Source organism: Spea bombifrons, chromosome 5 (assembly GCF_027358695.1).
Source record: "Spea bombifrons isolate aSpeBom1 chromosome 5, aSpeBom1.2.pri, whole genome shotgun sequence".
Taxonomy (NCBI): Eukaryota; Metazoa; Chordata; class Amphibia; order Anura; family Pelobatidae; genus Spea; species Spea bombifrons.
This window is the reverse complement of record NC_071091.1, coordinates 16,484,508-16,510,757: the sequence shown is the minus strand read 5'-3', so window position 1 is coordinate 16,510,757 and position 26,250 is coordinate 16,484,508. Positions and strand designations below refer to the sequence as shown.

The 26,250-nt window shown below is 38.3% G+C and overlaps 1 protein-coding gene across 1 annotated transcript in view; it reads right to left on the bottom strand.

The window, feature by feature from the left end:
* HEPACAM2 (HEPACAM family member 2) overlaps nt 1–25,993 on the bottom strand; it is a 30,086-nt gene extending 4,093 nt beyond the window's left edge. Inside the window, exons 1-4 of the mRNA XM_053467293.1 lie at nt 25,759–25,993; nt 20,161–20,511; nt 13,402–13,686; nt 10,829–11,125 (exon numbers count right to left, since the gene is read on the bottom strand). Of these exons, the coding sequence (XP_053323268.1) occupies nt 10,829–11,125; nt 13,402–13,686; nt 20,161–20,511; nt 25,759–25,819 (994 nt within the window). The 5' untranslated portion in view covers nt 25,820–25,993. The remainder of the gene's footprint in view (nt 1–10,828; nt 11,126–13,401; nt 13,687–20,160; nt 20,512–25,758) is intronic.
* Between the last annotated feature and the right edge of the window lie 257 nt (nt 25,994–26,250).

Here is a 26,250-nt window from a genome sequence, read left to right as displayed (position 1 = left end):
TGACTATTTCTCATGGATCTTATTTAGTTGAAGGTTTAGTAGGGGACAACATAGAAAACGATGTAGTTACACTGGTTTAAACGGAGTCCTAATGCAGGGATGGTAACTTTTGGAAACACGCTTTGCACTTACAGCTGCTGTCAAATTGGCCTTAAACCCGATCTGTCTCTATTTCCATATCATTTAGGACTGCAAATTCATTTGATAATGCTGGCTCTGCCACATACAGCCACAGATTTTAGTTTCCCTGAAATGAGCTTTTAAACCAGCTGTCTCTGAGCTGTGATGGCATCAGTTCCTCTTTTAATGGAACATATTAACATATAAAGGGTATTATATCATACACATTGTGTATGAGCCAGAACCGCCTGACGTGCACTTGCTAGTAGATGTGGCTTCATCACAGACAGTTATCGACTAAATAAACATGGGAAAGAAATAATCATAAAGTAAATGATACCAAAACCAGATAAATTAGGTAGTCATCCCACAAGCGTATACAATGAAACGCTATCCCTGCACTAGATATAATGTTTATACTCACAGCGCAAATATACTGGCTGGCTGAGAATAATATGTGTTTTCACTTGTAAGAAGCAAGACCCAGTAGGATAGGGGTGACTATAGCGACCAATTTTCCAGACATTTGAAAAGTGGTAAATTCTCCGGGGCACCACTTTACATGCATCGCTCAGCAACATGCATAATGTATATGTGTCTTAGAAAAAATGGCTGATGTGCTGATCCTGGTTGTCTAGATGATCCACTGTTAAAGCTGTGACAATTGGCAATTTCGTCCTTCTAGCACTCAAATCTCATAGGGGTAAACATTTATAATACATAGGAAACGTCATGAGATAAAATATTTCATCTCTACTCAACTTGCAGTTTAGTTAATAAACCCCAGTTGTTGGATGAGTTTTGACAATATGAAGATAAATGTGCTATGTATAAACTGTCAGTATTGTAGACCAAGTTGCTGTTTTATAATGTTTACTGAATGTGTTTTTTACAACTAACTATAATCACTAAATATTTATCCTAACACCTGCTTAAAAGTGACCATGACACCAAAAAAATGTATTTATCAATAGAGTATTAAAAATGGCTATTTCACGTGTTGCCAACTATTCCTTATGGTGAGCAATACAGAATCCAATGTAACCATATGTAAGAAATCAAACACATACTTTGTGTCCTTTATTTGCATGTCCTAGACATAAGTGTATTTTTATTTTCTTACTTGATGTGCTTCTCACAAGCTGTATATTTATATTTTAATACAATTTTTGCAGAACTAGCTCTGAAAAGATCATTGTATAACAGATGTTCATTACTTAACGATATTAGGGATGATATTATTTGGGGTGTCCCATGTGCTGAATGTTACCGGTCTGTCCTTGGTTACAGATATTATCATTTTAAAAAGAGATATATCCACTTCCCATTTTTAGTTCCCTATTTGTATTAGGCAAGAGGAAGTCATTGTTAAAGCTTTCAAACGTGATAACATTTTGCAGAACATGTCAGCATAAAAATGAGTGCCCAAGATATTATATTTAACCCCTTCAGGACCGGGATTTTGATACTAACGTGTCGCTAAAGGACCGGAGCCGTTTTTGTGTTTTTGCCATGTCTTCCTTCAACTGTAATTTCTCTCTTATCAATTGCACCACCCACACAAATCATATATTGTTTTTTTCAGCACAAGTAGGGCTTTCATTTGAAACCATATTAATCTGGGTAGTACATTGTTTTGTTTGAAATAAACTGGAAAAAGTGGGGAAAAAATGAAAAAAACGCATTTTTTTACAGTTTTGTATACATACAAATTGTACACACATTGAACCAATGGGAAAAAACTATCCCAAATATATTCATTAAGTTGTCCTGATTTGGAAACCACCCAACATGGCCAGGATTTTTATATTTTTTGACCAGTATAGGGCAAATATTGCAAGGCATGCATTATGTTTTTGAAATGTAATTTTTTGCAAATTTGGCATGGTAGTCTAATAACTGCAATAGTTGTCACAGATACTGATTATCCCCCCAAAATTTTATATTTATGAACAGTAGATAAGTCAAGGTGTACAACTAGGGTAATTTTGACACTTTTCAAACAGGAATTTTATCGCCAATTGCTGCCAAATTTTGAGGTATTTTTATATTTTTTTGGTTTTTTTGCATATGTTGCAATGTTGCTTTAGATTTTATATTATATTTTGTATAGAATATGTGCAACTGCAGAAAAAAACACCAAATTGTGTTCACCAACATCCCCCGGTTCCAACAAGGCCTCACATGCATGGTTCATGCAATTTTTGAGGAAGCTATGAGGGCAAAACTGGAACATGCGCATTTTTGTTTTCACATTTGGAATTTTCAGAAATTGGTTTCCAGGGCCCATATCCCATTTGGGACATTTTGGAAGCCCCCCACTGTAAATTACCCCATAAAAGTATATATTTATGAACAGTAGACAAGTCAAGGTGTTCAACTAGGGTAGTTTTGACAGTTTTCAGCTAGCCATTTCTTCACTGATGTCTGCCAAAGTTTACGAAAAATTTATTTTATTGCATTTTTAACAAATACATTTCAATGTTAAAATTTATTTCTTGCACAGCATATGTGCAACAGTGGAAGAAAACATCACATTTTGTTCACCAACATCCCATGAGTCCAACAAGGCCTCACATGCATGGTTCATGCATTTTTTGAGGAAACTATGAGGGCAAAACTGGAACATGCGCATTTTCGTTTTCACATTTGGAATTTTCAGAAATTGGTTTCCTGGGCCCATATCCCATTTGGGACATTTTGGAAGCCCCCCACTGTAAATTACCCCCTAAAAGTATATATTTATGAACAGTAGACAAGTCAAGGTGTTCAACTAGGGTAGTTTTGACAGTTTTCAGCTAGCCATTTCTTCACTGATGTCTGCCAAACTTCACAGGGAAATTATTGTATTGCGTTTTTAACGCATACATTTCAATGTTGCACTGAATTTCTTGCACACCATAAGTGCAACAGTGGAAGAAAACACCACATTTTGTTCACCAACATCCCATGAGTCCAACAAGACCTCACATGCATGGTTCATGCATTTTTTGAGGAAACTATGAGGGCAAAACTGGAACATGCGCATTTTCGTTTTCACATTTGGAATTTTCAGAAATTGGTTTCCTGGGCCCATATCCCATTTGGGACATTTTGGAAGCCCCCCACTGTAAATTACCCCCTAAAAGTATATATTTATGAACAGTAGACAAGTCAAGGTGTTCAACTAGGGTAGTTTTGACAGTTTTCAGCTAGCCATTTCTTCACTGATGTCTGCCAAACTTTACAGGGAAATTATTTTATTGCGTTTTTAACGCATAAATTTCATTGTTGCACTGAATTTCTTGCACACCATAAGTGCAACAGTGGAAGAAAAGACCATATTTTGTTCACCAAGATCCCCCGATTCCAACAAGGCCTCACATGCATGGTTCATGCATTTTTTGAGGAAGCCATGAGGCCATAACTGGAACATGTGCAAGTTTTCAGGAATTGGCTTACTGGGCCCATATCCCATTTGGGACATTTTGGAAGCCCCCACTGTAAAGTACCCCAAAATAGTATATATTTATGAATAGTAGATTAAGAACAGTTGATAAAGAACGATTAAGAAAAAATGAAATTATTTTTTGTACCTGGCAACTGTAAGAAAGATTAAGATTAAGAAACAATTAAATTATTTTTGGTACCTGGCATCTGTATGAAATTCTTTAAAACAGTTGCCAATGCACAGACCGGGCTTATCAGGGCAACCAGAACAGTAAAATACTGTGTCCTTCCTGTGCCCTTTGGCATAACACACCCTGCACCGTTTTTGTGTTTTGGAGTTTTTGGAGGTAGGAGGGAATTTGAAGGGGAAATGTTCTTCCTGAATTATCAGAGACGCTGAGGGGCCTTGTTCAGCTGGAGCCAAGATTTCCTTGAGTAACAAAAACTGAAAGGATAAAAATGTGTTTTTTTTGGCAGGGTGTATTTTTTTAAAAAGTAAGAATGCATTGTGAGTTGCAATCTGCATCATATAAATGGCTACCTTTTTATACCACGTATTGGTTTTTCTCATTATGAGGTATGGCTGCAATAATTGATCGGCCAAATCCACTCCCCCCATATGCCTATTGTAGGCCTTGATGCAGGTAGGCTTTCTTCGGACCTGAGTTTTGCCCCGGACAGGAACAGGAACAGTGGCATCGTCATGAATTGTGCTTAACATGCACACATCTTTCTTGTCCCTATATTTTACAGCCAAAAGTTCTTGTTGGCGTAAAGCTAAGGATGCCCCAATTTTTAATTTGGTTTCTCTAATCTGTTTTGGGACCCCTATTCTGCTCTGCCTTATGGTGCCACAGGCCAAGGTGTCCATACAAAACAACAACTTGAACAAAGGGACACTTGTATAATAGTTGTCCATGTACAAGTGGTACCCTTTGTTCAGTAAGGGGCAAACAAGGTCCCAGACAATTTTTTCACTTATGCCCAGATGGTCTGGGCAGCCTGGTGGGTCAAGCTTGGCATCTTTCCCCTCATAAACCCGGAAGGAATATGTGTAGCCACTACTGCTCTCACATAATTTATAAAATTTTACCCCATACCGGGAGCGTTTAGAGGGAATGTATTGCTTGAACCCTAACCGGCCTTTAAATTTCATTAGGGACTCATCAATACTAATTTCTCGCTTGGGGGTATAAACGGCAGCAAATTTAGTTTGGAAGTGAGAAATAAGGGGGCGAATTTTAAAAAGCCTGTCATATGTGGGGTCATGTTTGGGAAGGCACTGGGTATTGTCATTGAAATGTAAAAAGCGGAGGAGGAGTTCATACCTTCCCCTTTTCATGGTATTGGAGAAAATTGGGGTTGAAATAATGGAGTCTGTGCTCCAGTATGACTTTAAAGTGGGCTTTTTTATTATCCCCATTATCATGGTGAGTGCCCAGAATGTTTTTAACTCGCACACATCAGTGGGAGTCCATGCCTTTTGCTTGTTTGCTTTATTTCTAAATTCCTGGGCAGCGTACAAGTTAGTTTGGTAAACTAACGCCTCCCAAAACTCATTGCCCATGAACAGCTCCATAAACTGGCTTGGTGTATATTCTGCGACATCCGGATGAATGCCGGAATTGGCAGTGAAGGGGGGAACATCTGGAAAAGTGCCAGCTGCAGGGATCCACTCATCAGAGGGATCAGGAGGAGTAGAAGCAACACGGCTCCTTTTAACTGGGGGTGCAGCATCATCAGAGCTGCTGCTAAACTGGCCCACATCAAAATCTGACGCAGTGTCAGTGGCAGAGTCTGACGCAGTGTCAGTGTCTGAGGCCAACATTTTATATGCCTCTTCCACCGTATAAAACCTATCCATATTTTTTTTTTTTTTTTTTTTTATATATATATTTTTTTTTTTTTTTTTTTCTCCCTACCTAACCCTAGACCCTAACCCTAACCCTAATCCCTACCTAATCAATTCCCCACTAACTGATAAATTCCCCACTAACTAATCAATTCCCCACTAACTAACCCACCCACAGCCACCCACCCACAATTTTAAGGAAAAAAACAGAATTAACCCCTTAGGGTCAAATGCTGCTGATCAGAACACTGATCAGCAGTGAAAAAATTATATAATTTTTTTTTTTTTTTTTTTTTTAATACAAAATGCTCGGGACTCTCTCCAACAACGTGTTCTGTCTCTCTCCAACTCACAACCACGAGTGAGGAGGAGGGAGACAGGGTAATATAGGCAGATACAATGTTTACAAACATTGTATCTGCCAATATTCAAAATCATGCATGTGATTCGCTTTTAAAGCGATCACGTGCATGAAAGTGACGCCGATTGGCTGCTGCACGATCGCTGGGGTCGCCCAGCGGTCAGTAGCAGCCAGCCCTTCGCGATCCCGGCGTTCAGTGCGACGCGGGACCGATTTTCGGCGGCGACGTACCTGGTACGTCCCGGTCTACCGGCGAATGTTAACCAGGAAGTACCAGGTACGTCCCGGTACGGAAGGGGTTAAACAACTTGTCATGTTGCCTCTCTACAATGCAAATAATGTCAAAAACCAAATGGTTTTGAACTATCACAGTTACTAAGCAAAGCAAACAAAGCTAAATTCAAAGATGAAGAACAAATCATTAAAATAAGTTTTTACTAACATGGCGTTCTTTTCTGTTTTTAGACAACACAATATTTTCGGACATCTGCAGATTTGTCGTGTGTATGTATGGAATCTGGTTCTGTTATCTTAGCCCAATCTACTAGACAAACACCCTGACTCCTTATACAGCCTAGCAGCAAATACCCATCCTTATTAAGCATGTTAATAGCATTAACGCACTGACTAAATGTCCTTTATGATTAAGTATTTTGCAATATAAAGAAACCATTGTTTTAGTTCTCCGCTGCCAGGAGCCAAAGCAGAAGTAACACGTTCAAAATGTGACCCATAAAACCACAGATACTCATGATCATACTTAACTTGAACACCAGATTAGGACCCTTTAGAGCCCTCAGGTGCATTAGTTTTGGCAACCCCCTCATAGTTTATTATGACATAGGAAAGAGTTTAGGGAGTCCTTGGTCAAGCTGTTCTTGCTTATTTCCTATGGATATTATAGAAAGATACGATACACTTCAAGTGATTTGATGTCACGTTCTGCCCAGGCTGCGGAGCTGCATTTCTGTCTTGCTTTAGTTTCTCTGTTTTGCTTCGATCCATTCCTGGATTTCCTTTTGCTCTGTTCTGATCTTCCATTCCTTGCTTCTGCTTCAGCTCTTTGTTTCAGCTCTGTTTCCTTTATAAGTTGTGCCTCACCCATGTGTTCTGTTTGTCTCATTCTTCAGTCTAAGGTATGTCTTCGTGCTATGTGTTTGGATTACATGTTTGATTTGTTTCGTACCACTGTCAGAAGGGATTAGCATTAGGACCCACCGTCATTGGAGTACTTTGGCGTAGTGGTGGGCTAAGCATACTATGGCCATATGATGTGACGGAATCTCCAATTGTTATCACGTAGTTCTAGGCTAGTTCCTGTATTCATGTTTGTCTGTCTCTTATGTACCTTTGCCCTTCTTCCTTGTATCATCTGAGGATTCTGGGTCCTCTCTCCTCTCCCCATGTCCTAGTCAATATGGCCTATCCTTGCTTAAAGGAGAAGCGTCCGAGGATTCCGGCTCCTCACTCCTTCCCCTGTGTTCCTTGCCTTCTTCCCTGTCCTTTGTTGTACCCTGTATCATGTATATCTTGTCTAGTAATGTTTATTCCTTGTCTGGTTCACTGTAGTGCCCTGTAACATGTATGTCTTGTCTGGTTATGTTTTGTGCCTGGTCTCCCTGTCCCTTGCTTGTTATGTTTCTGCTATATCCTTTGCTTAGCTTCCATACTCCCTGCCTGCAGCATCCTGCACGTGATTCTAGTGATATGTTTCATGCCTGCTCCAGGGCGTCTGCAGGATATCACTTTACTTCATTCTGGACTTCATCCGCTGCTATATCAGGGCGCTGGTGTTTGGCTGCACAACCCTAGGTGCTCAACACCTGGGTGAGTGTGGTCACCCTGCAACCAGGCCCTGTCCAACTGCACTGTGACTCCTGCATACAATCTTTGGGTGCGCTGGGCCCTTTCAGTCATCTGTTTGGACCCAGTCTGTGACATTTGGAACCCAAAATGGGAATACCCATCATAAAGAGGCTTATGTATGGCTATACCTTGGCTTCCAAACTCCCGGCAGTCAGTAATTTTCCATTCCTATACATTGCTAAAGCTGAAATCTTACCGCGTTTCACACAGACTCTTCGGGTTTGTTCACTGCTTCACCAAAGCTCCAGGTCAGTGTCTTCAATCTCTTGACAGGGTTGTTGGATTTAGCCATATCCATCCACCCAGGACCACATAGTTAAGTGGTCATATGCCCAGGATCCACCAGCAATGGGGGGCCTGATCAGAGCTGGCCTTTACATTGGTCCAGGTGAGTCCACAGGACCCAGGCGGTACTTTGACAGGATGGCAAATTGCCATCCCAAGAGATGTTCTTTCTGGATAGCTCTCTGAAATGTATTTGCATTATTCTAGTCTCGCGTTGCATTTCCGCAAAAAGGGCAGAGCCTCTCCCGTTCCTCCAGGGTTGGAGGGTGTGCCCGGAAGCCCCACCCTTTTATGGAAGTGCACTGGGAGCAGTGGCATATCTAGGAGGGTTTGGGCAGCAGTCCACTCAGGGGGTCCAAAATTGTTCACAAAGCCCGTTACGTATGTTACATAGCAGGGTCACTTAACATGTTACATGTATGGGTAGCCCCAACCTTATGCACAGATCAAAACCTAACTTCCTCCTATAAGAGGCAAGAGAGAGAGCTCCGGGCAACAAGATCTGAGATGCACATTTCATACTTTTTGGGGGTATTTAAAGGTCTCCATTGCTGATGGTACAGTGAAGAAAGCAGTAAACTTGCATCCACTGTTGCAGGTATCCTCCTAGGCCAATGGGATATGTGATTCGGCCCCAGTTTTATAAGCTGATATCCATATCTAGGCAATGGTAACTAAAATGAACCTTTTTGCATTATCATACTTTTGTTTTCTGGATTTTAGAAAATGATTATAAGAAACTTTTGTACAGAATATTTTAAACGCCTATAAATTAATTACTGACAAATGGAAAAACACATTATGGTGCATCCACATTAATTCACTAGTTACAATAGCAATATAACTCCATAAAATCTAAAAAAAAAAAAAATAATAATCTTTTTCCAAATAAAAGCAACTAAGGAGGAAATTTCTTACAATTCTACAGTCTCCCCCTTTATACACTGGAGTTGTTTCAGCAAGGTTAGAGATGAGTCAAAACCACTGCCAACTTACAGGGTTTCAATGGAAAACTCAACAAAGATTACTCATAGCAGGTTTAACTTTCAATAAATCAACAAATTGACCAACTCCACTACCTATGAGTACATGTCAACCGTAACTATCCATTGAGTGCAACTCAATGACAACTCGACACATCTCAACAAAAGACTCAAAATTGAATTTCAAACCTTAGTTCTCCATAAACAATGCAGCTGTCATTGAAGATCTGCCACCAGACAGTATCAGGATTTTAAAGACACAGTCAAGATCATTATATTTTTTTATCAGAAGTCTATAAAGCAAACTGTGTTTTGCCGATTCCTGTCTTTCTGTAAAATCTTTTTTATTACTTAGAAATTGTGCTTGTCTATTTCCTGATGTCGGTTTCCAGGCATTGTCAGGCAACGCCGCTCGCTCTCAGCTCATGAATGCGTGCGCCATTTCTTCTTTATAGGCTGTGTTAAGCATGGAACCCTTTCCCTACCCATTCATCCGACAAGTATGTAGAAGCAGGAGGAAAGAAGCTCTACAGAGTGTTCCACAGAGGAACAAACATGGAAGCTCCAGTTATAAACTGACATGGCTTTTAACTTTAATGCTAATTTGTTCCAGGGCAACCAAATGGTGTTGTCTAAATAGCATGTTCCAAGCTTCTTAAACCACCATGGGCCCCTTTACAGGCTTCTATAGTATACCCTATGGAGCTGGTAATTTAAGGCGCAAACTAATAGATTCCCTCCATTACAGAAACAACAAAAAGCTGAATATGTTGTTTTAACGAGAGCAATGCCACCCAACATTACTTGACCAGATATCATAGACACATACAGTCAAAGCCTATGGAAAGAGTGATATGACTATTATTATGACTGGTACTACAGTATGCAAGATGCTGTTTGGAAAATGCAGACCTAGAAAACAAAATATTTTATTTACAACTAAAGATGTTGCGGACGATTGCCCAAACAAAAATTATTTATATTATAAGAGGTTAACAAAAGAGGGTACAATAGCCCCTGAAACACTTAGGAAAATCTTCATTATATTCAGTAAACTTGTCATTGTCTCTACTTGTTACATTTTGCGGGCATTTGACAGATTCAATGAGACTCTGCTTAGTACAGCTGTCACTTTCCACTCAAAATACCAACAACCGCAGAGCGCCGTATGTGTATTTCTAAATGTCCTGTCAACAAGCAGCTTAGGCTGGGTTTGTCTGTTTTATTATTAATGGCACAATACAAGGACAGTACAGCTTGTGTAACTGTGTGAAGAGTCTAGCGTGTACACCTTGTCCCTGTGTTTTATTTTGGGTTTTTTTAAGACCAGAGACCAGCACCTTCTGGATCTCCAGCTGGCTTGGGGTACAACTCTGATGCTGCTCAGCCAGGTAAATCTCACTAGAAAATGTATCCAGCTCATAAAGTGCCTCTATGTGCATGCAGCCCACCCAATGGTTTCACCCCTCTTGCAGTGCACAAGTGGCATCAGTGAGCTCCCCGTATCAGATTATTAAGTGTGAACACAAGACTTCCTATAAATAGAGAACCCTCGCTTTAACACTAAACATGGAGGCTCCAAACAATGAAGATCAACAGCACATAAGATTTTGTAGACTGCAATACCCATTATCCCCACCTAGACTGTTTATGAGGGTGATGGGAGTGCAAAACAATTGGTATATTTGTGCCAATGTGATGAGATTTTATTTCTTTAGTATATTTATGGAATCTAACCCCTTGCGTCCGCCCTGCCATATGTAGTGTACTGTTGGGTTTCATGTGCAATCTACATGTATGTAAAACTACATATATATATGTAATGCCGCACGGGTAACTCATTAATAAGAAAGGTTTAAATTGCACAAGAGTCTCATTTGGGTTAAAATGCAGTACAGTCCAACTGATTCAGCTCCTTGATAAGCTTCTTACCTATAGATGTAATTATGACCGTAAATTGCATTTCATCAAGTTTTCTGGTGATGTTGTTGTATGCGCGACACATGTAATCCAGCGTCTTTTGCCCAACTTTGTAAGAGAGGACTTTGAAGTATGGACCCTTGTTGATTATTTCTGTTGAGTTATCTGTCCGTTGTATCCATTCAGAAGTAACTGGAGGATTTGAATCAGCCGAGCAATCAAACTGAACAGACTCTCCAATGTTAACTGTGAAAACCTCCCCTACTTTAAGACCTTTGTCTGAACTTACTGTCAGCCCATAAGGTCCATCTGTCAAACAAAATGAAAGACAAAAAAATAGTATTAATAGCTGGAAATTGTGAAGCTTTCACATAGAGTCTTGGATTCATGATAGCTTTATGGCTATTCCATGCACGATTAAATTCCCTCGCTGTAAAGTAAAACTTTTTTACGTTACATCTACGTTAACCTTTCATAAGTGTGTGTTGAAAGTGTTTATATGTTACAGCAAGTGTGTCTTAAGGCAAGTAAGCGTGTGGCTGCAAGGATAACGGTAAGCAAGGATGTTTGTGTGTAAGGGCAAGTGTGTGTATGTATGTGTGTAAGGGCAAGTGTGTGTATGTATGTGTGTATGGGCAAGTGTGTGTATGTATGTGTGTATGGGCAGGTGTATGTGTGTGGGCAGGCATGTGCATGTGTGTGGGGGCATTTAGTTAAAGGCAAAGCAGGAGACAGAAGTGTGTGGGTAAAGGATAGTGTGTATGTATGGGTAAAGAAGAGGGTGTGTATATGTATAGGTATTTTTTTTAAAAAAAGGAACATGAGTACTGGCACTTTTTTTTTTTTTTTTTTTTTTTTTACAAAAAGCACTGGATTTAATACAGTTAAACATTGCATATTTGGTCAATTCTAGAAGAAAAAAGACTATTAGATAATGTAAGTTATTTTTACAATATTAATAAGTGGTCAGAAACATAAGCTCACTTATCACATGAAAACCAAACCATTTTTTACTCTCACTTACCAGATAAGCTTTTTTTTCATAAGACATATTCTTTCAATTATGGCTGTTTACCAAATTAGTTGTAAAATAATAAATCACCTGTGCCACATAGGTTTCACTGTTTGGACTTGGCTGATTGGACCTGTCAACATCGCCCTAGCATCTATTCTGTCTCTGAGCAGATGGCAGGTACTTGCTGCTACAGACCTTTTTATCACTATACTCCCCCGCAGCCTTAGCATATGGTACATGGAAACCCTGAAGCAAGATGAATTATTGCAAACATGTTATTGACAATATATGGGTGAGAAGGCTCAGAAGCCAAAAAGATTTCTGGCAAACATGGAATGCTAGCCAGTGTTTAACATTTCGAATGCCAGGGAGATAATAATGCATTGCACAATTAGCCGTGGCTAAGAAATGTTCAATTTCTTTCATTTACTTCTTTTTTTTTTTTTTTTTAGTCATCGACTATTCTAAAAGCGGATTTTAACACCCTTTGAAACCCAGGAATATGATAAGGTTGTTTTTTTGTCTATTTATTTTGACTTTGAAAAATAGGAGGAAGTAAAAACATTAACAACGTTACTTCCAGATTGTCTAAATCAGTGGTTATTTCTGCATATCGGAGGAAAAATGTATCAGCGACTTGTGAGCTGTTAAGGCGAGGGGATTCTGTAGATTACTCACCAGGTACCAAGTGCCATAAAAAAACAGAACAAAAATAAATAATAAAAAATATATTTTAAAATCAGTATAAGCATGAGCGAGAAATGAGAGGCAACCGTAATATTTTAAACATGGCAGATCAGGCTGTCTATTGCTAGTTCTCCTTGGCAGCATGCGGAAACAATAGTCTCATCCCTGTTAACCTCAACGTAGGTGTTCCCAAGCTTTGTGTACTGCAGTTTACATGGGCCTTGTGTGCTTTCTACATGTATGTTCAACCACATATATTGGATACATTTACTAAGGGAAGATTGTTGGTTTTAAAGGATATTTCACATTTTTTACACTTCTTTTATTATTTGATTTGGTTAATATGAATAAATAATCAAAAATATATTTTTATTACGATATTGTGATACACCGTTAAACTAGGTATTTGGGAATACCTTAAACTGTCCTGAAAATGTTTATTTTTCCTTTTTTGTTCCTTTTTTATACTATTCTATATATAAGTATCGCAAAACTAAGGGTTAAGGAATAATAACTGTAAGTTGCATCTTCAGCTTATTTATTTTTATCGCATAAACCATCAATTGTAGCAAACTACGGTTTATGATTGCGTTCACTGAAGGCCGATGTAGATGTAGGATTTATTTTTACAACCTGTACTCCTACTAAATGTATTCATTAAACCCAGAGTTTGGACATTTCAGCTCACTGACTTCACTATGCATTATGCATGTCTACCCTCAGTGAGTTGAACCCTGTATAATGCATAGTTAAATAAGTGAGATGACTTTCAATAAATCAAATGACTATGCATTATGCTTTTCAGCATCTAATTTTCATTTGAATAGGCATTAATATTCCAATAAGTCCTTGCGCAGTTAAAATGGATCTATGTCATACTCACAATATATAGTTGGCGTGATTGGATCACTCTCTAGTTCACTGATAGGATTCCTGGCCAAACAACTGTAATTGCCAACATCATCCTTCTTTACAGGAGCAATATTAAACGTGTCATTGTTCTTGGAGAATGTGTAGCTCGGACTGCTCCGGAGTGGTTTCCCATTTTTTAGCCAATGGTAGGTCACCCTCGTTCCATTTACCACTGAACACTTAAATGTAATGTTTCCCACATATTCCACAAGTTCGTGAGTAGGTTGGCTTTGAATAATTGGCTTTGAAACCGGAACTAAAATAAGACAAAATACAAAAATTACAAATTTAACAGGAGGAAAAAAAATTATAAATATACATATATTTATGAATCAAATGCAATTTATTTTTAATGAATAAGGAACATGTTTGTACACACATTTAAGTCCTTTGCTTGTGTCTTTTTTTTCTTTGTTTGCAATTTTATAAAACCCATAAACCGTTTCAGTAACACTACCTTCTAATCATCAGCATGATTGGCAGGTAAATGAACGCCTTAAATGAAACATCTACTATCATATACTATCATCATGTACATGTAGATACATATCAGCCAAGCTATATATATATATATATATATATATATATATTCGAAAAGTTTAACCCTGTCATGAATGTTTGTATCAGAGACGAAGCTGTAAGGTACATTTAGCTACCAGTAAACATGAATTCAGTTATAATAAACTTGCTTTGCTTTTAAATATATAACTTTTATTTATGAAGCAAACAAGATTACCCCTTTCAGGCAGTTCATATCTACATAAGGGTTAATGTGGACAAGTATTTATATACAGAAAGGCTAATCGATATAAGAAATAAGCTTATAGTAAAAGGCCATGGACATCAACAATATTGTTCTATTACGGTATGTTATAACTTATTCACTTTCACCAGCAATACTTTAAATTTCAGCCCCCATTCTGCAACTCCTCTTCTTTGCACGTGATTAATTATACTAAAGTGCATCATTACTAGAATAATGCATATATTTATAATAAACTGATGCATGTTTACTAGAACTTCCTAATAAAATACACATGTATCTGTTATCCACAAGGACTGATCGTGTTCATCACACTTATTAGAAATTAGTTAGATGCAATAAATAGGCAGACAAACGAGGGTGACATTGAGTCACTTGCCATGTTCATACACAGTAGAAAATGCGACAGAAGCCTCTCTCACCAGCCCAAGGCTATACATGGCTGCCTGGATTTGTTATACGGTTGGACCAGAACTGTTGTTGGTTCTCGGTAAATAGTACAATAGAGAATGCGCGGCTCTTATTAGCCTCCAGACAGTCCACACCTTTAGAACACATTTCAAACAAACACACCTGATTGGAGCGAGTATACAGTGCAAAGGAAAATACGTCTGTGTGTTCACTATGTCATTAAAAAATGAATTGGCTGTTCCTTTAATAAATCAAAATCATGTTTCTTCTGCAGTATAATTAAAACAGGGCATTGGGTAATCCTGCTTAGGTTAGCCAAAACAGGATACCAGATATAACTGGAGGTAGCTTCAGCAGGTCAGGCTTTCTTAATTAGAGTGGAGGGGTTAACCCTAAGGCTTTTGTTGACATATAACAATAGCTGCCTGTTTTGTTAACCCCTCAGCTTTCAACATCTTGTAGAGTGTAAAAACAAGTAAAAACAAGAAAACCCTGCAGAGGGATATACAGTACATACTGTATATATATATATATATATATATATATATATATATGTGAAGTGTGCGCATATAGAATATGTACATATAATAAAGATCAGAAACACATCAATGTGGGCAGGTCAAGGAAGAGTCATACTTTGAATCTAAAACATGCCAAGTTTCCAATGCACTTTTACGATTCCAGATACCCATGTTGACATAAGTGAATTTTACTTTGGTGGTGCCAGAGGCACTGTTTTTACTTGTTTGCTACCATAATCATTTTATAGATAGATATGTAATAATCTAGAAATGTAAAACATTTCATAGCATCGAAACATTAAAATCCCACGTAGGTGCGTCATTTACTGTACAAAGTCTGCCACACTCACAAACATGGGTCCATCAAGTCTACATGGTATTTCAGATCTGCCAACATAGGCAAACCACGATGTAGGTTTGGGAGGGGACAGCTTTTTGTGACATGAAATCCCCAAGATATTAAGTAAATGTAATCTAATGTTTCATGACCTCTAAATCTAATGTTTAGAACCTGTAGAGTTTCTAGATAGAATATCTAAATTAAAGGATCTGCAGATGCTTTGATATATCTGTCCCCAATATTCTGTCCACACGCAGTGCAATAGGGTGTGATCGTACTATATGACTATTTCCCCATTTTGCAAGAATAAAACGAGGGTGTATGTATCTGTTGGTGAGTGGTGACGGCATTTGTGTTTTATTGGAGACAGACCAGAATGGCCGCCTTTTATAAATCTAGCAACAGCAGATAAAATATAGATTTAAGATAAAGTTCTATTTATTTATTCACGGGCTGTTCTGGAATAACAGATGTTGCTTTCACACAGTTTATACATTTCCTTATTTATTTAGTATTACTCCCAAACTCACAACTAGAAGACAAATCTAACGCTCACGACATACAACAAATACCACAAAAAAGTTCTGGCAAGCCAACTGGTGTTAAAAGATTATGGGCCGTTTTGTTTTTATAGCTGGCAGCATTTATTGCTTACTTGAATTAAGGTAGCCAGATGGTCCCTTTAGCTAGGGAGTCTTGTAAAAATGCATCTTGGAGGACATCAATGACTGTAATTCCTACATCCCATATCGTGGTTAACATCACTGGGGACACTCTTGGTTTGCCCCAGAGCCTCACAGCTGGATACCGAGCCCGGGGTCAGCCTTTGATCGCTGACTAGGGCGTATAACTCTGTGCACTTACCCAGTTATGCCTTCCTTCTACAGATCATTGTCCATTTGTGGCTTCGCCACATCCCTCAGCTTGGCCAGCCTCACCCATTGTGGTCCAGACTCCTTTGACTCATATATGCAGTGGGGGCTCTGGTAAGGGACAGTCTAGAAGTTCCCGTTTATGCTGATTAAATAGGAATTGATATGATTGCAACTTCAATTTGTCAACTCAAGTTTGCGTTTCATAAGGTGACCAGTTGGGTCTTTTAAATATGGTAGCATATAGAAAATGCATACTGCAGGGGTGAATTAAATTCTGCTCTGTCTTGCGTGACACTTTAGCTTAAATGTCTTTACTTAAATAAGCCATCTGGTCACCTTATTACAGAACACTGCCCCTAACACCATTTCTGGGGGGCAATTACTCACCAGTCACTGCTGAGAAGGGGAACTCTATGGTATTGATGTGTTTTAAGTAATTTATTAAATAACTGGGTTGGGCTCCTTTACAATTGGAGTCCCTCTTTAGAAGGAATAGTATGCTTTTGGGCCTCTGTGCCTCTTTCCACCCCCTTCTGATGTCCCTCTTGTCAGAGCTCAGACTGTTTTCTAGGTATAAGTGTATCAAATGGTTCTATGGCCCTCACTATCATATGTATATAAACATCAGGAAATGTGACTCCAGGAGAAGCTGCACTTCTCCGGTTCTCCAGGTCAACACGACCAGGAACGCCCACCTATGTCGGCGGGCGCGCCGCAACATCAGCAGGCAGTCTTGGGGTAGGCTGCGGGTTAAATTGTTATGTTAAATACTACTTGTTTTGTCCTGTCCACCCATTGTACAGCGCTACGGAAGTTGATGGCGCTATATAAAACAATAAATAATAATAATGGAGGTTGGTTGCAGATGAACGTGTCCTAAACACAAAAGACTTGAGAATTAAAAGCAACTTAAAACATGGTGTAGGGGTTGTTTTTAGACTGATCAGTGTAATTCAGTTTCAGGTGACATGTTTGTCCTAAATTGTTAAAATTAAAGATGATAGTACCGTTACAGTGGCTTTCTGTATATATGTTTTACGGGAGAGACGGTGAAGATCCCAGATTCTGCTTTCTCTATATGTACGTATAGAACTGGACGTCGCCATAACAAGCACACGGATTGTCCTTATGAAATATTTATCGTTGCAGTGGAGAATAAACATCACAAGATTGCAGTTAGTGCCGCAGGGTACGCACCAGCCCATACAATAAACATAAAATAAACACAGATACTAATGAACTGTTTACATAAATGTACTCATCATCTCTGTGCATTGGCTCCCAAAAAGAAACTAAACAAAAGCAAACATTTATTTTATAGCCTACCCCATGCATCTATAATTTCTATTCCTGAGACTTAACGTAAAAGCCGTTCCACTGCAAAGCAATTCCAGATCTTTCATTCCTGCCCTAGCCTATTTCTGCAGAAAATAACTTTATTCTTGTAACAAGTACACTGATTTATTGACATCCCAATATACCTTTTCCAGAATCGAAACAGTATTTAGCCCCATTTCTTTCATTTCATGCTTTCCTTAATTAAGTCAGCATTGCTTTTTAAACCCTTCTGGAGCACTGGATCTGCTTCTGCCCCCTCAAACCTTCCAAAAGGGTCTAATGTCAGAGCAGCCATGATATACAACAAGAGACCTGGATATACCGTATTTGCTCGATTATAATCAGCGTCTTATAAAACGACCCCCCAAAATCTGAATATTAACTTAGGAAAAAAAGAAAAAGCCTGAATATAAGACGACCCCAAAGGAAAAAAGTTTTACCAGTAAATGTTAATTCATGTAAACTATTTTTTTTAATAAAAGCTATGATTGAGAAAAATATTTTTTTTGTTTTTATTTCTTGTATTTTCCAACCTGTCCCCCAGTTACGCACATCTGCCCCCAGGCTTGCCACTCCAATATGGCACTGTGGCCCATGATATGCCTTTTAACCCTCTATATGCCACTGTGCCCCATGGTATGCCTTTTGACCCCCTATGTGCCACTCTGCCTCCAGAAATGCCTTATACCCCTATATCCCATTCTGGCATTTAGGGGGTTAAAATGCATATTATGGGGCAGAGTGGCATATAGGGAGGTATAAGGCATTTCAGGAGGCAGAGTGCTCTATTAAATGCCCCCTTAACGCCACTCCAGAAATGCCCTATGCCCCCATTTAACACACACACACACACACACCCTATACCCCCATTTAACTAACACAAACTCTCTCTCTCCCCCCTCTCTCCCCTCTCAGCCCTCTCTTACCGGTGCTTCCAGCCGGGGCAGCGGGTTGACGTTGCCTTCCGCTGCAGCCGGAAGGAGGTGGAGTTGGCAGCGGGGGTTTGTATGCGTCCGATCGCGTAGACGTCAACCCGCTGCCCCGGCAACACAGCAGGAAGCACCGGTAAGTGCGTGTATGATGGGGGGGGTGAGACAGGAGGATCCAGGTCCAGGTTAGAAGACAAGGGGTATTTTTCAGAGCATTTGCTCTGAAAAAAACCTCGTCTTATAATCGAGCAAATACGGTATATACATGCGTTACATAGTGCAGCTAAGGGTGAACGTGAGATAAGTACTAAGTAGATTTTCACCTCATTAGTCAATCCTCCATATTTTTCTGGCTATTGAGCCTTTGGAGTAGATACAGTTTAGACCAGTGCCAGATTACCATTAGTCACATGCCTAGGGGGTCTGAAATCCAGGGGCCCTTGGTGCTATAATAGATAATCCAGCCGCACTGCAACTTGGAAACAGGGAAGTGTCAGGTAACCCTGTACAAAAAATGCTGTCCCTCAAACCAAGTTCCTGACATGTAAGCTGTTTCGTTTTATGTATAAGTGCGCCCAGCACTTATGATGTAATCTAGCATGTAAGGAGCTAGCCAAAAGTGACAATTGCTCCTGATTCTGTGGTACCTCAGAATCTCAAGAAGCATTCAAAAGCATGTTGAACCTTTCATCCTTTGACTTTCCAGTGTTTTCACCCAGCTTTATCCAAACTGGGAGAGTGGATCAACAATACAAGAGCAAACAAATGTAAGCAAGGACAAGGGTAACAGCATCTCTGACAACACAGAAACAACACAAACTAGAGTAATTTAGGAGAAAGGATCAAAACCTACAGCACACCAATTGGAGACACAGCGGAAGAATCAATGCAAGCAGCAGGGGACGGGGCAGGGTTTTATACCTGGCTAATGGACTGGTTTATAGAGTAATTGGGTCCAGGTTTCTGCCTATTAACTTCTGAAGTCTACATACACACATATACAAGTGAGTTTAGCAAAGTCTGTGGCTTAAAGGGCCAACAGGTCCTGGTTAAAACATCTAGGGAGCACTATAACATACATAACAAACAATCAGGATGCTACATAACATGATACTCTTGCACATCCCAAAATCAGTGGTAAGATTAAATACTAATTAGTAGAATGGAGGGCCATTACTTTCACTGAATGCAGTAGTTTAGCATTGAAGAAAAGTTTTTATTACATTTTGTTCCAATATGCTTCCTTTATCTGTAGCTCTGGAGGCTGCCATTGCTCTCAGTCGCACTATTTTGGGTAACTTTTCAAACACCACACTGAGCTGACAGTTTATGGCAATGCGAATAAAGTCCTATTTGGAAAAGAAAAACAACTTTCTCCAGACCTTCATTAGTCAGAATGTCAAAATGAGTGATTAGGCCTGAGCCATTCTATAGTTTACTACAAGGTAACTATTATAAGTGTATGAGTCAGAGGGAAGATCCAGAACACAAATGAAAAACAAAGAAATCAAGAATTGGAAAGCAAAAAAACAAAGTATCTTCAGTTATCTTACCATTGACGGTAACTTCAATCTTCTGAGTTGCAGAAATGGTTTTACTGCCTGGAATGTTGACTTTCACGATATAATTCCCCTCGTCGGTGAAATTTAAGGAATGTATCAGCAGAGATGCATTTGGGGGATTCAGAGAAAATTTATGTTGAAATTCGAGATCTGGAACCACTGTTTGATTCATAGAGTTGACCAAATATCTTGGTAAGAAATTAGACCTTTCCAGCAGCCATATGATTTGGATGCCAGACGCAGACGTGTTGAAATTGTAGTGTACAGGAAGTATGAGCGGTTTCCCTTTAATGCCATGGATGGTTGTAGATGGAGTTCTCAGAGTGAGCGCAAAACACAAATCTGTTCAGAGGCACAAAAAAAAAAAATTCTTAATCACGGACAAAACAACTTATTTATGATCCGCACTTCTGAAGCAACACGCATGTGCAAGCAAACATTTTAACAGAAATATCAAAAACATTATAATTCACAATAATTGAGCTCTATTTGTTTTGTATTTAACAGGTGTTGTATTTAAAAGGTGCCTTTTGATGAACAAAACTTACTTTATGTTATTTCGCAGAGTATGACACAAACCACAAAAAAAATAACTTTTAATCAGGGTTATGCTGGAATAACTTTGCAAAAAGGGAAGCTATATATGTTGACTTTTTAATAAATATACATATACGCTTTCTTATCCTATTGTTTAATATTTAATTTGAACTGTATTATTAATAATAATAATTGAGGGAACAGAGGGATCTCTCCTGTAGGATTGGCCACACAGACGTTCATTGTATTCATTGTAACAGGTCTCCAAACGCACTTCTTCACACTTTCATGGATGGCAATCATTAATTAGGTGTGGGAAATGTTAATATTAAAGTTTTCTAATTTACCCTTGTCATTACAGATTTTTTGCTACATTCTTTCCTATATGCTAATCCACTTGTAACACCAAACATTACCACAATGTATTGTATAACAAGCAACAGCTGAAAGTAATATTGACATTCAACAGTCTTGTTTAACCAACCTTTTGTGCTTCCTTGTTTACTTTTGGCTCGATCTGCAAACCTTTATCAACATTACACATCTTTTCGAAGCCTGGGACACCCTATAGATTACACTATGGGAATATATGCAGGACCATGTTTTGTTTTTTTTTAGCTGCTAGTATAAAAAGGTTGTTTTGTGTTATTTGCCTTGTGATAGTTGGCTCCAACAGCAAATTGACATTGGATTAATGGATTAGTGAAATCTGTTGGGATCCCATCAAAAGCCCCTTAATTTGTTCGAGAAAGCAGTTAAAGCTATATTAGCCCAAAAGAAAATATTGTCTTTAGTTGAACTTGACACCTTTTTATTGGGCCAACATAGAAAAAAATACATAGCCCTTCTTCAGATGGAAAGAAGGGACCTTGGAGATCCCAAAAGCTTAGGCGACTTTATATTTCTTATGTTGGCCCAATAAAAGGTATACGTTTTAAAAAAAGACTCAATTTTATGATTATCAACCTAACAGGATCCAGCCACTCAGCCCATGATTATAGATTTTGTGTGCTTAAACAAACTACGGCAACTTCTCTTGAGATGGCCGTATGCCGATTTGCATCTTCTGCTATTTTTCTACTTTTCTGTCTACCACCTACATACTCGTTTCCAACTATTTGTGTTTTGTAAATATTTGGAGAAGTGTATAATTTTTGCACTATATCTTTCATAGATCTGTACTGTTTTGGTTACAACCATGTTTGTTGTGCTGAATAAAAAATTCAATTTCTTGAGTTACATACAACATTGTCCTCATTTCTCATTGTTTTTAAAATATATCTGTATAGAGCTATAGGTTTCTTTATCACCCCTGATGTTTAGATGTACTGGACACCTTACATTTTGGGGGAAGTTGAAAGTACATTAGTTACAGCTTGGGTGCCACCAGCTCATGTTTGATCAAAGCCATAAACCAACCTTAACTTTATGAAAGCTCCAAAGCTAAGACCAGTTTACTTGGCAGTTAATGAACTTATGAAAAAAGCTATACCAATTCGGTAGGGTTCCTCAGAAAATAGGGAATGACCAAATCAATGCAACATTTGCTGCTCTGATCTAGCATTAATCTAGGCTGGGTAGACAAAGTAGAGTTGTGCCCTTGAGAAGGCCCAAGTTAGGCTAGAGAAACCTCCATGGAGATAATTGTTTTTTTCTATAGATAATAGACATTAAAAGCACAAACTAGCTAAAAATCAAAACTATATTGTACCTTTTAGGTTCAAAGGGATACTTACTTTTCCCATCATATGTACTTAAATGCATATGATACCTGCATGGTCCCTTTAAACTGTTGTGGTGTCCCTCTACCAAGGCCATCAGAGGCTGGTTGAGTATCTGAATATTTATTTGTAAAAAGTTACTTCTACCTCCAAAACCTAGGATCCATGTGCCCATTCGCACTCATTCTACTGAACTAACATATGGTTTGTTCCAATTTTGTTGGTAAACTCAGTTTCACTAACAATGTTGGGAAGATATCTTTAGTTTTACTTGATCTCAAGAAAAGTGAATTCAATACACCAAAGATATATATGTTTTTCTTATTAATTAATCTAGCCATCTCTCCATCTATAATAATATATATATAAATTTGAGAACGCAGAAGACTCATCAAGTCACACCATGCATTTGGCGATCTTTACATTAACAAAAGGGTTGGGAAAGCGTCCACAAACAATCTACTCTAAATGTAGTCACTCTTTCAGAATAACATAGGTGCAGCTTTTTTACACTGTTTACACTTCACAGGGTCCTATTTACAAAGCAGTCATTTTACTTTGACCCCTTCCCACCGGAGACAACATTTTCAGCTCAAAACAAGATAAATGGCCAATTTACTATTTACAAGCTTTACATGATTCACATATCACTCTGCATGCACTGTACAATATAAATGATGTCCATTCTGTTTTAACACTGAGTAAATGGAAATAAATCTGTAGGAAAAAGGCATGATAGACAGAGCAGGTCAGAGTGATTTATATTACACACTTTCCAACTGGTCTATGTATTTTACTGCAGAAAAAAACTATCAAAAGCACATTTCTAGATAAAAATAACTAGAAATATAGTCTAGAAAAATGGTGTATTGTGTGTTAGAATGTATTGTTGTATTAAGCTGTAGACCCAAAGGTTTAATTCTTAGTATTGCTAACAGCAAGTTGCACTGGGGAGAGGATTTACTCCAGTTTGATAAGCCTCTCATACTGTTACTCCTATGAGCCGGTGCACTGACACGCTGCGTATAGTATAATGCAGCCGGGAACTTTTCTACGTAAAAAGAGACCTCCAACGCCACAAAGATTATGAAACATTAAATGTTGAGCCGATAAAATGTATGAATTTTAATTACTCTATTACAGAGACAAAATACGTATTGCAAAATTATGGGTGTCGGAGAGAAAGAACAAATAAAAGAAGCGCCTTGGATGGAAAAAACAGAAGTACTGTGTTTATGAAAAAGTTGAGAAAAAAACGTAACTAATACAAGCTCATGAGTTTTCAAACAAAGAGCTTTATTATAGTAAAATGTTTTGCACAAATGCTGGCGGTTGTCAGGTCTAAGAAAACGTAATTAGAGATTCTTGGTTCAGTAGGTGATTTGTAGGACAGATTGCAGGCAATTTTTACAGTGTCAGGTTTATGGGTTTGGGGCATTTATTTACTGGTGCAATAATATTTCATAGCTCTTAACTGTAAGCTGATTTTTTTACAGTCCCACCTATTTATTGATAGCCTTGTTGACATTTGTCATACCTTCGTGTGTTTCCTCCTTCTGCAACCTACAGCTTCACATATAGACACCATTAGCATCTAGAATGATACACAGGGTCCATAGAGAAGCAAATCAACCGTGACTGGGTCCTTTCCAAGCTCTATCCACTGGCTGTATTTGTAGTTTAATTTTCATCATTATCTATTGGGCAGAGATGTGTAATGTACACTGAGCATACTGGGGGCCTTTCTGGCCCCATTAATGTCTGGGGCATTCAAATTCACCAGTCTTCACCTTACATATTATTTTGCATTAGATCCCAGAAATAATATAGCCAATCCTGGACATGCACAGAAATGTCAATCCACATGGACCGTCTGCATTATTTTGGTAGCTGTCCCTACATGATTGTCCAAAATGCCCCAATAAAGTCAACAATGCTATAGGTAGCAGAAGTTCTGTCCTATAATATCTAGTCCATACAGTACAGCTTCCCGAGCTCACGTTTGTTCTTCTAACTCGATTCCAAGGAAGTATCTTTAATATTCAAAACTAGATTCTACTCTATGAATATGACCTCTTCGTGGAATGCAAACCACTCATGTAAATTTCACTTTAAACATCCCATCAAAGCAATACCAAAACATAGCCTGTATTGACAGACAACATTAACTGCTCGTTTTGGCTAAATAAAAGCCTTTGTGTTGTGTTTTTGCTAAAAGGTGGGCTAAAGTGAAGTAACCCAAAGAGAGGTTTATTTTTATTTTATACACTATTATTAGCAAGGCTTTAAGGTACTGCATGCACACAGTCCACAGTTATCAAAGTGCTTGCCGTCCCTTTCCATAAAGACACAATATGCAAGATGGTAACGTGTAATGTGTTCTGTATAGCATAGAGACTCTGAATCTGTGTTACGCTGTTCAATTATATGCTTGTACATAAAAAAAATCCCAAATGTTTTTTACCCGGGCCACATACAGACAGAATAAACAGCATATTTGGGCCCTGATAGTAATAATGGTAGAAATATCGGTTTAATTTTATCTCGGCTGTGGCACTGTAAAACTGGGCTGGGGTACCGTGTTGTTTTTCTTTGGCTAAGAGTTATATATATAATTTATAAGATACTATTTAAGCATTAAGGGAAAGTTTAGGATACCTAACAAAAAGCATGAATGACACTGACTAAACCAAACAATGGTCTGTGCTTAAAAATTAACAAGGCCTTTTTATCTAACAATATGTTAGACCATCTGTCCGCAGGAACTGAAGAAACTACCTTTACCTACTGGAGCATGTTAAGATGTATAACTGGTGTTTACTATATTCCTTATATGCTTGAAGGATACTAAAAAAATAATGTAGCACTCTCTGTTACCAATGGTATAAAAGAGTGTCAGCCTTTGTAACAAGGAATTCCAAACAAATGATCTTTCACGTTAGAGAAAATTTGGGCTAAAAGTAACAAAAATCGCCTTTTAGAATTAATTTCTAATATCACAGCAATTAAAATAAACATAACAAACAAAAGTTTTCCCAGGATTGTAATATTTAAATGCAGCCTTTGTACCAATTAAATAAAAACAATGCATTACATTATTAAATCATACATATAAAATAATAGTAATAAAAGAATAATGGCTAAAAATATGTTTGGAGCAAAAAGCCTCTTTAAATATAATACTATGACAAATGGCATAATGATAATCACTTGGCAGATTATTTGTACATAGTCTCCAAAAAGTATTGTCGCCGTTATGACTCAAATATTAGATCCTACACGTTCTGCTCCGACTAGTCTATTTTCAAAATGAAAAGCAGAATCCTCTTACCTAAAAGGAGTAGATAGATGTTGCATTTTATAAAGTAGTATGTGGCACTGAAGAGCTCCATGTAAGCATCCTGTCCCGGGCTAATGTCACTGATGTGGAAGTCACTGCTTGAAGACAGCAGCTGCTGACTTATTTGCCAGGCAAATCAGTAATGAGCTAACAGACCCTGCTTCTTGCTTTAGGTGATTTGAATGTGTATACAAAGACGCATAAGGGGAAGGGAACACCTGCTAGAGTGCTGTTCCCTATCCATATGCATAGTCAGCTAATGATTATTTTAATCTGGACTCTTGGTCCTAGAATAAACCAGCCCACTGCGGAGAGAGGTTGAATAAACTCAGCTTGTCATGGTTTGACCTGCCACCTTGTTGTGCTACAAACATCTCCAGATTGCCATGCTAGGCAAAATTCAAATCTTGTGTTTTATTGTTGGTAAAACTGTAACATATTTAAAAAAAATAAAAATAAAAATCTACTAAACAAAATGTATTC